At 38.1% G+C, this 11,652-nt stretch overlaps 2 protein-coding genes across 5 annotated transcripts; both read right to left on the reverse strand.

Moving 5' to 3' along the window:
* Nucleotides 1–1,170: 1,170 nt before the first annotated feature.
* On the reverse strand, nucleotides 1,171–7,741 carry LOC128026411 (neurofilament medium polypeptide-like). Of its 4 annotated transcripts, none has more exons than XM_052613520.1 (4): nucleotides 6,038–7,741; nucleotides 5,764–5,888; nucleotides 4,975–5,001; nucleotides 1,171–4,890 (listed from the first exon to the last, which is right to left on the reverse strand). In XM_052613520.1, exons 1-4 carry the CDS (start codon nucleotides 7,034–7,036, stop codon nucleotides 1,431–1,433), a joined length of 4,611 nt encoding a protein of 1,536 aa, XP_052469480.1. In that variant the 5' UTR covers nucleotides 7,037–7,741; the 3' UTR covers nucleotides 1,171–1,430. The 4 variants fall into 4 exon arrangements, with proteins under 4 accessions (XP_052469480.1, XP_052469482.1, XP_052469481.1 ...); XM_052613522.1 differs by having other exon boundaries at nucleotides 1,171–2,720; nucleotides 3,597–5,001; XM_052613521.1 differs by having other exon boundaries at nucleotides 1,171–3,158; nucleotides 3,597–5,001.
* Nucleotides 7,742–7,825: 84 nt separating this feature from the next.
* On the reverse strand, nucleotides 7,826–10,773 carry LOC128026412 (interferon-induced protein with tetratricopeptide repeats 1-like). The gene is made up of 2 exons (XM_052613523.1): nucleotides 10,610–10,773; nucleotides 7,826–10,339 (listed from the first exon to the last, which is right to left on the reverse strand). The coding sequence occupies exon 2, from the start codon at nucleotides 10,335–10,337 to the stop codon at nucleotides 9,030–9,032; it is 1,308 nt and encodes a 435-aa protein (XP_052469483.1). The 5' UTR covers nucleotides 10,338–10,339; nucleotides 10,610–10,773; the 3' UTR covers nucleotides 7,826–9,029.
* Between the last annotated feature and the right edge of the window lie 879 nt (nucleotides 10,774–11,652).

Here is an 11,652-nt window from a genome sequence, read left to right on the forward strand (position 1 = left end):
AAAAAAGAAAAAGCCATTATTAAAACTAGAATGACCTCCGCAGTTTTACATTTTTGTGTAATTCGGGCAACAAAGTCGATTTAAGTCATTTATTATGGTTTAATACTACTTTCATTTAATGTGTGTTCACTGTTACTGGGAAATCTAAATTCTATTATGCATTTGCAAAATTTAAAATTTTCTTGGAACATTGTGCTATCGGAATGTTTTGGGTCTATGAGTGGTTATCTATCTATCTTTCTATCTATCTTTCTTTCTATCTATCTAGTTAAAAATTGTGCTGTCTTGGGTCACCATCTTACACTACCAATGAACATTTAGATTTTCTTAGGACTTTGTAATGTTTTTGAAAAATAAGTCTCTTATGCTAACTAAGGCTTTTTTTAAATTTTATTTTAAAATTATTGTAAAAATATCATTAGAGTTTAAAATAAGACATTTCTTTAAATGTATTTTTTCCTGTGATAGCAAGGCAGAATTTCCAGCAGCCAATCTTTAGGTTCAGAAGACATGCAGCTTATTGTTTTTGTGGGGACGGAAAAAAAAATATTTTCCAAAGTTATTTTATTAATAGAAAATTGCGCTTATTATATTGTAACATTCTACATGTCTTTGGTTCTCAATTCTGTTTGTGGGGACAAAACCCTGCTCTGCACATTTTGCACGGGTCCCTTATTTAACGCACCTGATTCAGATCATCAGCTCTTTACGAGAGAGCTCCATGAACTGGAGTGTCTGAATAAAACCATTAAGTTCTTCCAAAATGATTCTTCCAAACATTCGAGCTGTATCATGTGCAATGTGAAAGGTTCCTGGAGCAAAACCACCTGTCAGCCATTCCTCTATGGACCTAGTGTCAACTGTGGAACTGTGAGTATCAAAAAACTGAGATGTCTTAAAAGATTTAGCAGGGTTTTTATGGGTACAGAGTTCCTAGGAGACGCCAAGAATAATTCAATGCCTTGTAATCATTTATAGATGAATTGCTGTTATATTGACACAAGGGATTATTTAAGATTATGCAAGTACTGGTTGGCAAGTGTTGCAATCGAAGATGAGACGAAAAGCAGCAGAGGATGAAACACCCACATTACCAAACAGTTTACAAAACTCAATTCTGTAGTTCCTCTATATGAAATATAGCTCTTGAATTAACATACTGACAAACACTGATATGCTGCAGTATTTATTCAGTTAATATGTAGCGTTGTTTTAATACATACATTCGGCTGATCAGAGCGAGGGACAAAGCAAAATAAAATCTTGCACATTCCTCGTAATTCACATTCATTATGTACACACAGATCACAGTGTACTCATGCATCTGCATCAGAAACATCACACTTCCTGTTAGCAGTTTCTAAAGTCATGCTCAAAAGGGGGCGATTTGAACATTCTCTTTTCAAATTTTTTTTCCTGCTGTTTATATTCTACATTCCACTATAGGGCTTAGTTGTTTCTTCTGGACCTTTGATGTCCATGTTGTCCTGCTTGCTGCTCTCTTTGACCTGCTCATGTGCACCACTGTCTTCTGGAAGAGTTTCTTCACTTTTAACATCTTTGCTGGTTTCACTGCCTTTGGTTGTCACACTATCCACCTCTACAGTTTTATCAGGCATCTCCTCTTTGCTTTTTTTAATATCCTTTTGCTCAGACTTTGCATCAGATGTTATTTCCTGAGTTTTGGGGGGTTGATTACTCCGTGTTTCATCAACCTGTTTCTCTGTGACTTTAGCTTCCTCTCCACTTGTTGCACTTTCAGAACTGCTATCGCTTTTGCTCTCCTGTTGTTTCTTTGACTCTTCAGGTGATTTTTCTTGCTCACCTTTGGAGAGGTCCTTGTGTGTCTTTTCTGTTTCTGTAGACTTAGCGTGTTCAGCCTTTTCTGTTTTTACACTGTCACTTTTTTGGTCCTCTGATATCTGTGACTTTTCAGGTTGTGATTTTTCTTCCACAACTTCTGAAAGGTCCTCTTGTGTCTTTTCAGTTTCGTTAGTCTCGGCATGCTCAACCTTTTCTGTTATGATGCTGTCTACACTTTTTTGGTCCTCCTGTATTTGAGACTTTTGAGGTTGGGATTTTTCGTCAGCAACTTTGGAAAGGTCTTCTTGTGTCTTTTCTGTTTCTTTTAGCTTGCCAGTCTCACCCTTTTCTATTGTCACACTTGTTTGACTACTACTGCTGACCTCCTGTTGTTTCTTTGACTCTTCAGGTGATTTTTCTTCCTCATCTTTGGAGAGGTCCTTGTGTGTCTTTTCTTTTTCTTTATGCTTAGCGTCTTCAGCCTTTTCTGTTTTTACACTGTCACTTTTTTGGTCATCTGGTATCTGTGACTTTTCAGGTTGTGATTTTTCTGCCACAACTTTGGAAAGGTCTTCTTGTGTCTTTTCTGTTTCTTTTAGCTTGCCAGTTTCACCCTTTTCTTTTGTCACACTTGTTTGACTACTACTGCTGTCCGCCTGTTTCTTTGACTTTTCAGGTTGTGATTGTTCTTCTGCATCTTTTGAAAGCTCTTTTTGTGTCTTTTCTTGTTCTTTAGCACTGATACTTGCATCCTTTTCTGTTTCTTTAGGCTTAGCGTGTTCAGCCTTTTCTGTTTTTACACGGTCACTTTTTTGGTCCTCCGGTATCTGTGACTTTTCAGGTTGTGATTTTTCTGCCACATCTTCTGAAAGGTCCTCTTCTGTCTTTTCAGTTTTGTTAGTCTCAGCATGCTCAACCTTTTCTTTTATGATGCTGTCTACACTTTTTTGGTCTTCCTGTATCTGTGACTTTTCAGGTTGTGATTTTTCTGCCACAACTTTGGAAAGGTCTTCTTGTGTCTTTTCTGTTTCTTTTAGCTTGCCAGTTTCACCCTTTTCTATTGTCACACTTGTTTGACTACTACTGCTGTCCTCCTGTTTCTTTGACTTTTCAGGTTGTGATTGTTTTTCTGCATCTTTTGAAAGCTCTTTTTGTGTCTTTTCTTGTTCTTTAGCACTGATACTTGCATCCTTTTCTGTTTCTTTAGACTTAGCGTGTTCAGCCTTTTCTGTTTTTACACGGTCACTTTTTTGGTCCTCCGGTATCTGTGACTTTTCAGGTTGTGATTTTTCTGCCACATCTTCTGAAAGGTCCTCTTCTGTCTTTTCAGTTTTGTTAGTCTCAGCATGCTCAACCTTTTCTTTTATGATGCTGTCTACACTTTTTTGGTCTTCCTGTATTTGAGACTTTTCAGGTTGGGATTTTTCGTCAGCAACTTTGGAAAGGTCTTCTTGTGTCTTTTCTGTTTCTTTTAGCTTGCCAGTTTCACCCTTTTCTTTTGTCACACTTGTTTGACTACTACTGCTTTCCTCCTGTTTCTTTGACTTTTCAGGTTGTGATTGTTTTTCTGCATCTTTTGAAAGCTCTTTTTGTGTCTTTTCTTGTTCTTTGGCACTGATACTTGCATCCTTTTCTGTTTCTTTAGACTTAGCGTGTTCAGCCTTATCTGTTTTTACACTGTCACTTTTTTGGTCCTCTGATATCTGTGACTTTTCAGGTTGTGATTTTTCTGCCACAACTTCTGAAAGGTCCTCTTCTGTCTTTTCAATTTCATTAGTCTTGGCATGCTCAACCTTTTCTGTTTTGATGCTGTCTACACTTTTTTGGTCCTCCTGTATTTGAGACTTTTGAGGTTGGGATTTTTCGTCAGCAACTTTGGAAAGGTCTTCTTGTGTCTTTTCTGTTTCTTTTAGCTTGCCAGTTTCACCCTTTTCTTTTGTCACACTTGTTTGACTACTACTGCTTTCCTCCTGTTTCTTTGACTCTTCAGGTTGTGAATGTCCTTCTGCATCCTTTGAAAGCTCTTTTTGTGTCTTTTCTTGTCCTTTAGCACTGATACTTGCATCCTTTTCTGTTTTCATGTTGTCTACCAGTTCAACTTTGCTATCTTTTACAGACTCTTCAGGTTTATGTTCCTTTTCTTCTTTACTTGATTGAGCCTCTTGCTTTGTCCCCACAGGTTTCTCTGTTAGTTTGTTGTTATCCTCTTGGTCTTTTTCCATAGGCTCATATTTCTTAGTTTCTTCCTTTACAGTATCAGGTTTGTCTCTTTTTGAAGAAGTGTCCTCTCCAGTAGTCTGTTTTCCACTCTCCGTATGTTCGGGAGATGCTTGTTTATCTGATTTGGGAGTATCTTCCTCCACAGGCTGCACTGGAGCTAATTCTTTCTCTTTCTCTGTTGATTTTGCAGTTGTAGATTCTTGAGATGAGATTTTAGCATCTTCGGTTTTTGGAGAAGTTACCCCAACAGTCTGCCCACCAGGCTTAGGTTTAACTTCAGTTGTTGCTTCAGGATCCTGTGGTTCTTGAGATGGTTTGTCTTTTGGTACAATTTCTGATTTCTCTGGCATTTCTTGATTTTCTGACAGATCTGGTTTGGGGACATCTTTCTTTGTCTCTTTAGCTTGTTTATTTTCCTCCTCAGGTTCTTCTACCTTTCCCTGCACGTCATTCTTCAGGTCTTTGTGCTCTGTGCCTTTTGCATCCTCATCTTTATCTTGTTCATCAGTGGCTTGTTCTGTAGAGTCCTGGGTTGGTTCAGAGTCAGCATCTTTTTGTACCTCAGAATCAGCTGGCTCATCTTCTTTTTCAACACTTAGTTCGACTTCAGTTTCCTCTGTATCTAATTCAGGATTGGTTTCATTGCCATTCACTATGACTGGTTCTTCAGTATCTTTCGCCACTTGTGGAGTTTCACCCTCTGCATCTTTCTCACCACTCTCCTCGTCTGGTTTGTCACCCTCTCTTCCCTCCTCACTCTTTTCAGAGCCAGTGTCTGATATCTCCACATCTTCTCTGGTGGTTTCTGTAATAATCTCTTCAACAAATTTGTACTGAGGCTCTGCTTTTTGAGTTGCTCCCCCCTGCCTTTTGACACAAGGGATAGTATAGATGGGTGACTGTCTGTAAATGTATGGTACTGAAATGTGCGCATCTGAGATTGTAGAGTACCTTGACTCTTCACCCTCCAGAAGTTTTCTGAATATAAAAAAGAAAACAATTCATCATGCTCAATTTTAAACCTGTGCATTTTAAATCTTGGGCCTAAGAAACTATCCCCTGGTTTCAGATGAGACTTAAGCCTAGCCCCAGACTAAACTGCATTATCTCAAAATATGTCAGTGCCATTGTTTTGCCTAAAGGTGCCCACCAGTGATGATTTTTTTTTTTACCCTTAAGGCACATTTATAAAAAGCAATTTTAATTATCCTAAATAATCAAGATACATTTAACTAAATAACACAAGTCTAAATGGTCATGAAGGCCACCAACCAAATCATGAAATTACACAATAATAAAAAAAAAAAACATCAACTCATTGTAATCAATCAACAAATTAGTTGGCATAAAAAGCACTTAGTAATGATTATTTGAAGTTAAAATTAGCCTAACTGTCCTGTTTAATAAATATGTAATTATTTATGTCACTTAATACATGATTGTGTTCCTAGAAGGCATGTGCAAGGATGTATCTACAAGACTACACATTCTGGGCTATTTAGTTGGTTGATAGAGCTGACAGTCTATTTATTCGCACTGTTCAAGGACCTGAAAGAAATTAATTCTAATACTGGATAAACACTATTTGCGAAGCCAACAGAGTCAGGTATGGAAAGCGACCAATAATACATATTAATACAATTAATATATTTACTCACCAGTAAAACGGTTTACAAAGTAGTGCGTAATTAATAGTTTGTAATAAAATGGTTACAAAAAAAAGTGTTAAAATCAAAGTACCTGTAGGAATAAATTTCAGTGTCCAGTGCCGTTTTGACATTGAGAAGGTCCTGGTACTCCTTCAGATGACTGCTCATGTCACATTTAGCATTTTTCAGCTCAAATTCCAGCTCTCTGATTGTGTCCTGCAAAATAAGAAAACACAATGGGAACGCATTATGAAAAAAAGCCACACACCGTGGTACTTACTGTTAGATTGTGAGAATTGCTAAATGATGTATTCCTCATACTGAATGATTAAAATCTTCTATCAGTGCCTGACACGGTGTGTTACCTGGTAGTGATGGATTTCAGCATTGTGCCGTTGCTCGAGGTCATACAGCTGCCTCTCCAGCGCTTCCCTCACTCCATTCACAGAGTCGAGCTCAATGCTCCTGGACTGGAGCTGTCTCCGGTGTTCATTAATCTCTGCTTTAGTGGCCATGAGGGCTTCTCTGTTGACCTCAGCAGCTTTGGTCAGTTTAGCGAGCTGCGCTCGAAAGCGTTCCTCAGCATATCGGATGTCAGGATCCGTGTGACCTTCGAGTTGCATCCTGATGTCTCTCAGAGCTGCAGTGACATCACTTCTACTAAAATCACTTCTTTCTGCTGTCACGTGACCCTCTTGAATTTGAGCCATCATTTCGGCTACCTCGCTTTCGTGGTTTTTCTTCAAGAAGCTTATCTCCTCTTCGAGAGCTTTAGCTTTCCTGTCCATCTCTTGTTTGGCTAGGTATGCATCACTAATGCAATTCTTTAGTACTGATATGCTGTCCTCCACATCGCCTCGACCACGAGCCTCTCTCTCATACTTTTCTCTCAAAGTGTTAAACTCTTGCTCCAGGTTCTGGCGGTTTGTCTCAATTTGATGCTTTTGAAGGCCTATCTCATGAACTTGCTGCCTCAGACTACTAAGTTCTGGGTCATACTCTTTGGACAGAGAGGCAGAGGATTTTGCTCTCAGTTTAATAGCCTCGATTTCTTTCTCTAGTGCTCTGTTTTGGTTTTCCAGGTGATGGACCTTCTCGATGAATCCGGCGAAGCGGTCATTGAGCCCCTGCAGTAACTCTTTCTCACTGATTTTCCTCAGATTCTTTCCACCTGCATATTTGTTTGTAAAATCGAAGCTTTCGGCCGGATTAGCGGCGAATTCGCTAAGGATTGCATTACCTCTCGGCGGTGCTGTAGACCCAAAGCTGAAGGCAGACCTTGAAGTGAGCTGGGATGAAGGACGCACCGTTTGGTACCGGTACTCTTCCCGTGTCCGTCCAGGTGAATGAAGAGCACGCTCCATTGTGAGGCTGGTGCCTTTTCCTTTGCAGCGTTTAGTGAAAATGTATCCCTTTATATACTGCAATAGATGCTAGGTTAGCGTAATGGAGCTGTCCATACTGGTTAAATGCACAGAATCAGCTGTTCAGCTCAGCATCCTTCGCGCGCGCCACTCACTCACTCACTCACGCCTCCGTCGATCTCCCGGGAACAGACGTCACATGAACTCCTCTCGTCTGCAGATTCCCAAACTCTAAAATATTTCGTTTTGTAAATTCGCAGAGCTAGAATACACATTGTGAATGTTAAAAGGCGGCATTTATTTAATTATCAAATTCAGAAATTAAAAAAAGGATCAGTTCTCACAATTAACTATGACTTTTGCCTCAATAAATGTACAGCTAATAGATAGGCCTAGTTGTAATGTTTCGGTATGGGGAAGGATTAAGGGATTTAAAATATGGTCATGTAAAATAAGGAATTCATATTTGCTTTTTAATTAATAATATTAACAGCAAATATGCAATGAATGATAGTGAGCCACTACAGGGATAATTGGTTCCTAAACCTTAAGTGTTAGCCTACCCTTAACGTACATTAAAAATTATATCCTATAATATAGCTATAATGTAAATTATGCCTGCTCTGAACTGCCTCGGCCCCTAACATCAAAATATATGGTTATCACTGCTGTGTAAATGGATTTAAGCCACCTCTGAGCAGCATTAAACAGCAAGTGATCATAATGTGGCATTCGAATGGTTAAAAACTTTACATATTTGTTCTGTTTAAAATTGTGTGGGTGTGTGTGTTATATATATGGAGATGTAATAATGTAGGCTATTGTTTTTCTGGTTTAATATATGTAGAGAATTCCATATTCTATTCCTGCAAGCTCAGCAAAATGTTATATACTGCGGTAGCGTATGTGATTTTCAGCAGAACTGTGAAAATCAACTGCTTTATATCTATGTTGCTTTTATTATTTAACAACACTACTATTTCATCATATTGTCAAATGTGCAGATATTTTACTGCAACAGCAACATTCTTCAAGCTATAATGTACATATTTGTGCTGCAGAAAAGCACAAGTCAGCTCTACATTTTCAGTCATGCTGAGCGGTCACTGAGCTGGAATCGATCCAACAGCACAGCTTCTACATGAGCAGCCAATAACAACATAAGCACCACACGTACTGTATGCATTCTCATGTGAGGGTGTCTAGTTTAGAAATAAATACTTTACATTTAGTATAACACATTTACATAGTCTGAAACCATTAGTGCTTGTTTATATTTAACATATTTGTCATTTTGTGTCTTTTTTTCATTAATTTGATTGAGACTGTAAAATATCTCACAGTGTTTGTGTGTGTTTCTTGAACTCCAGATAAAGCAAAATTCCTGCAGCTAATTGAAAAAATAAATCTGTTTTGAATACTAGCAATTTAGCTCGTATTCGCTCAGCTTGTATTGATCTAAAGGTGCATGTCTGCTGCATATTTTAACTAAAAATGATAAAGAAAACAATGCTTAGGTCCACTGAAATAAAAATGCTGCACTCTAAGCAGTTGTCATGTTAATTTATCAACATAATTCATCATATTTTAGATGTTGGAACAACTAAAACCACTGATAATTTTCAATATTTCCTTCAATTTTTATACATTCAGTCATCAGTGCATCATAAAGAGGCATAAGGGGGGGGGGGGGCATCATGAAAAACTGCATTACATGTGTGTACAAATTGAGGTTTAACTTGAAAAGACACTTAAAGACTACATTATGTTAATGTCTTCACACAAATGGCTGGTTATCGTCATCTACCTGACAATTAATTGATTATAATAAACATTTGGAAAAACAGATTATATACTGTAAAAATAATACACTTATATATATAACTCTGCTAACACTCAGTGGATCAAAAAGGAAACAGCAGAACTATTGCTATGATCATTACGTGACTGAAGATTACGACAGGAACTTGAACAGAGATTGAATTGATCTCTCTTAATCATCTTGGTTCTCTGTTTTAAAGGAATGAAAGAACATCCGGATCTCATATGTGTCCCGTCTGTCATGCTGAAGGACTTTCCTCAGTCTGTTTCTGCATGCCATCCATTCGCTGGACACTCGCCCCAGCATCATTCCTTGTTTATAATGCTCCACCGCAGCTCTCTCTGAGCCCAACCTGTACTGCTTGAAATCCCCATACATGCGATGCCAGGCTTGACGGTCAGCTGGCTTCAGGTCAGGGAGGGCAAACAGCTCGGTGAACTTCTGCTCTGCTTTAGCCATCTCCTTTTGCTCTGCATACCTCAGCGCTAACTCCAGCTGTGGGTATATGTAGCCTGGGTTTAAAGTGGTACCCTTCTCTAAGTGGTGAATGCAAAGGCCCAGCAGCTCCGGATTGTGTACGTCATTCATCTGCATGGCTTTCCAGCGGTAGTTGTTGGCAATCTCATGATGCAAACGAGACGAGTCGGGTGCTTTCTTCAGCATTTCCAGCAACACTTTCAGGGCCTTGTCATAACACTGCTCTTTCTTCATGAACTTTGCAACATGCAAAACAACGCTGAGGTTATCTGGAGCCATGGCGAGCGCTTGCGTCATGTATTGCCATGCTTCTGCGTTATTTCCGTTCTTTGTGTTCTTGTAGCACTTAAGCCCCAGATACACATGGATCATTGCATTCTCCGGGTCCAGGTTCAGAGCTTTCTTCAACTGGAGCACAGCAGGAGACTCTTCAAACCGTACACGCTTGTACTGACCAATCTTCAGTCCCTCCAGACGGAACAGAGAAAAGGCAAAGCCTGTGTTCCATTCCTTGTCATCCGGCTCTTTCTGTAAAGCTTCAAGGAAACTCTCCTTGGCCCTGATGTAGGTCTTTCTAGAAAACTTGAGAAGCGACCAGGCTTTTTCGCTCTGAACTTCTCTGTGAAGCTCTGCTGGAGACGGAGCAGGGAAAGCTCTAAGGATTTCATGCACTTTCTCTGTGTAAGTCTCAGCTTCAGTCACATTTCCCATGAGACTGTGCACCCAGGCCAAGTTTCCATACGTCACAATCACATTGCTGTCATCGTCCGGTTGTTCCTTCTTTGCTAGTTGCAGGTTCTTAAGCGCCTCATCGTTAAATCCTTGTAAATGCTTAATAAAGGCCAAAAAGTTGAATTCTCTTTGTTTCAGTTTTCCTCCACACTCGCACTTCACTGCCAGTCTCTCACGAACTTTCACTTCGAGAAAGTTAAGGTCAGCATCTTCCTTTTGCAAGTCCCAAGTAAAGTGGCAGGACAACAGTTTAAGTTTGTCCTCAGACATTCCTGTATTGTTTAAAATGCAAAATAGATGCAAAGTTTTTATCTGACTTACAGATTATTTTCAATAGGACATTAAATGATCAGTAAAATATAATTTCTATAAAATGTTTTTTTTATTAAATGATTTCAAAATCAATTAATTCAAGGCATTGCCTGATATATTACTGCATAGTTATATCAAAATATTTTATATTATTGATGTAGAGCTGCTTATTTTATTTACTTATTGATAAAATTAATAGTCACATTATGAAAAGAGATACAAAGTCTTACCTTCTGCAAATCAATGAGATCCTCATCCAAACTCTGTCTGATGAAACATAGTTGCTGGGGAGGGTTTTTATAGGGAAGGTTAGGTAGCCTAATTTTGGGAGCTATGCGAGTTAAGTTTCAGTTTCCACCTCATGCTCTGATTAAGGATAAACGAAACTGTATGTGTGCAAGGTCAACAACCCAGTAAAATATAATACTGCTTCAGTACTTTTTCGTGCCAGTGAACAATTCCTGGTCAGATAAGGGATATGTAAAATTACTATCAGCGACTTTAAAATCTATTTAATAAATTCGCTGATATGTTGATCTAACTTTAAATATCAATATAAATTATTAAGTACAAAAAGATGAGGAAAATGACAAACAGTCATGTTGCACACAGAAGGCCTACTTACAACAAATAATTGGTTGCACACAGTTGAGTAAGTACTAACAAGTCAATAAAGATTTTCGCACAGGACAAATAACTTGAAACTGAAGAGAAATGGCGCCATCTAGTGGCGAAACATTTTATGACGCTGTATTGCTCGAGAGTTATACAAATATAAATTTAGCTGACCAAAAGATTAAAAAAAAAAATAATAATAATTTAAATAATAATGAGATTATAGCCTTTGCTATAATGTTTACGTTTCAGTTTTATGAAATATATCAATCGTTTTCTTGGCCACTGCAATTTTTTTGTTGTTGGAAAAAGTTCTGTTGAAAGGTTATTCATTCTGAAAAGTAGATTTTGAAAAATTTATTTGTGTCATGTAAGTCATTATTTTTTTTATTGTTAAATAATCTAGTCAGTGTCAGGGAATACTTAAAAAATTACATAAAATTGATATTTTAATGATAAAATCGTTTTTATCTTTACCAATGGTTTTTAGCTGCAGGTTTAATGCAAATAACTATTGTAACCTCCACTCCAGCCTAAAAAAGTTACTTGTTCTAAATCCCTAGTGAAAAACTAAATATTTTTTTTACCTTTATTTTCCCCAGACATATATGGTGTTATTTTCAGTGATGGGGAAAGTTACTTTTAAAAGTATTGCATT

The sequence above is a fragment of the Carassius gibelio genome, chromosome A13 (genome assembly GCF_023724105.1).
Source record: "Carassius gibelio isolate Cgi1373 ecotype wild population from Czech Republic chromosome A13, carGib1.2-hapl.c, whole genome shotgun sequence".
In the NCBI taxonomy this organism is placed as follows: domain Eukaryota; kingdom Metazoa; phylum Chordata; class Actinopteri; order Cypriniformes; family Cyprinidae; genus Carassius; species Carassius gibelio.

Bases quoted from the DNA above. Each gene is read 5' to 3' on its own strand.
- LOC128026411 (XM_052613519.1), bottom strand. From the start codon at position 7,036: ATGGAGCGTGCTCTTCATTCACCTGGACGGACACGGGAAGAGTACCGG. The intron at 5,889-6,037 runs GTAACACACCGT...CTTATTTTGCAG, and splicing joins CTGAAATCCATCACTACCAG to GACACAATCAGAGAGCTGGA. The intron at 5,002-5,763 runs GTACTTTGATTT...TTTTATATTCAG, and splicing joins ACTGAAATTTATTCCTACAG to AAAACTTCTGGAGGGTGAAG.
- LOC128026412 (XM_052613523.1), bottom strand. From the start codon at position 10,337: ATGTCTGAGGACAAACTTAAACTGTTGTCCTGCCACTTTACTTGGGAC.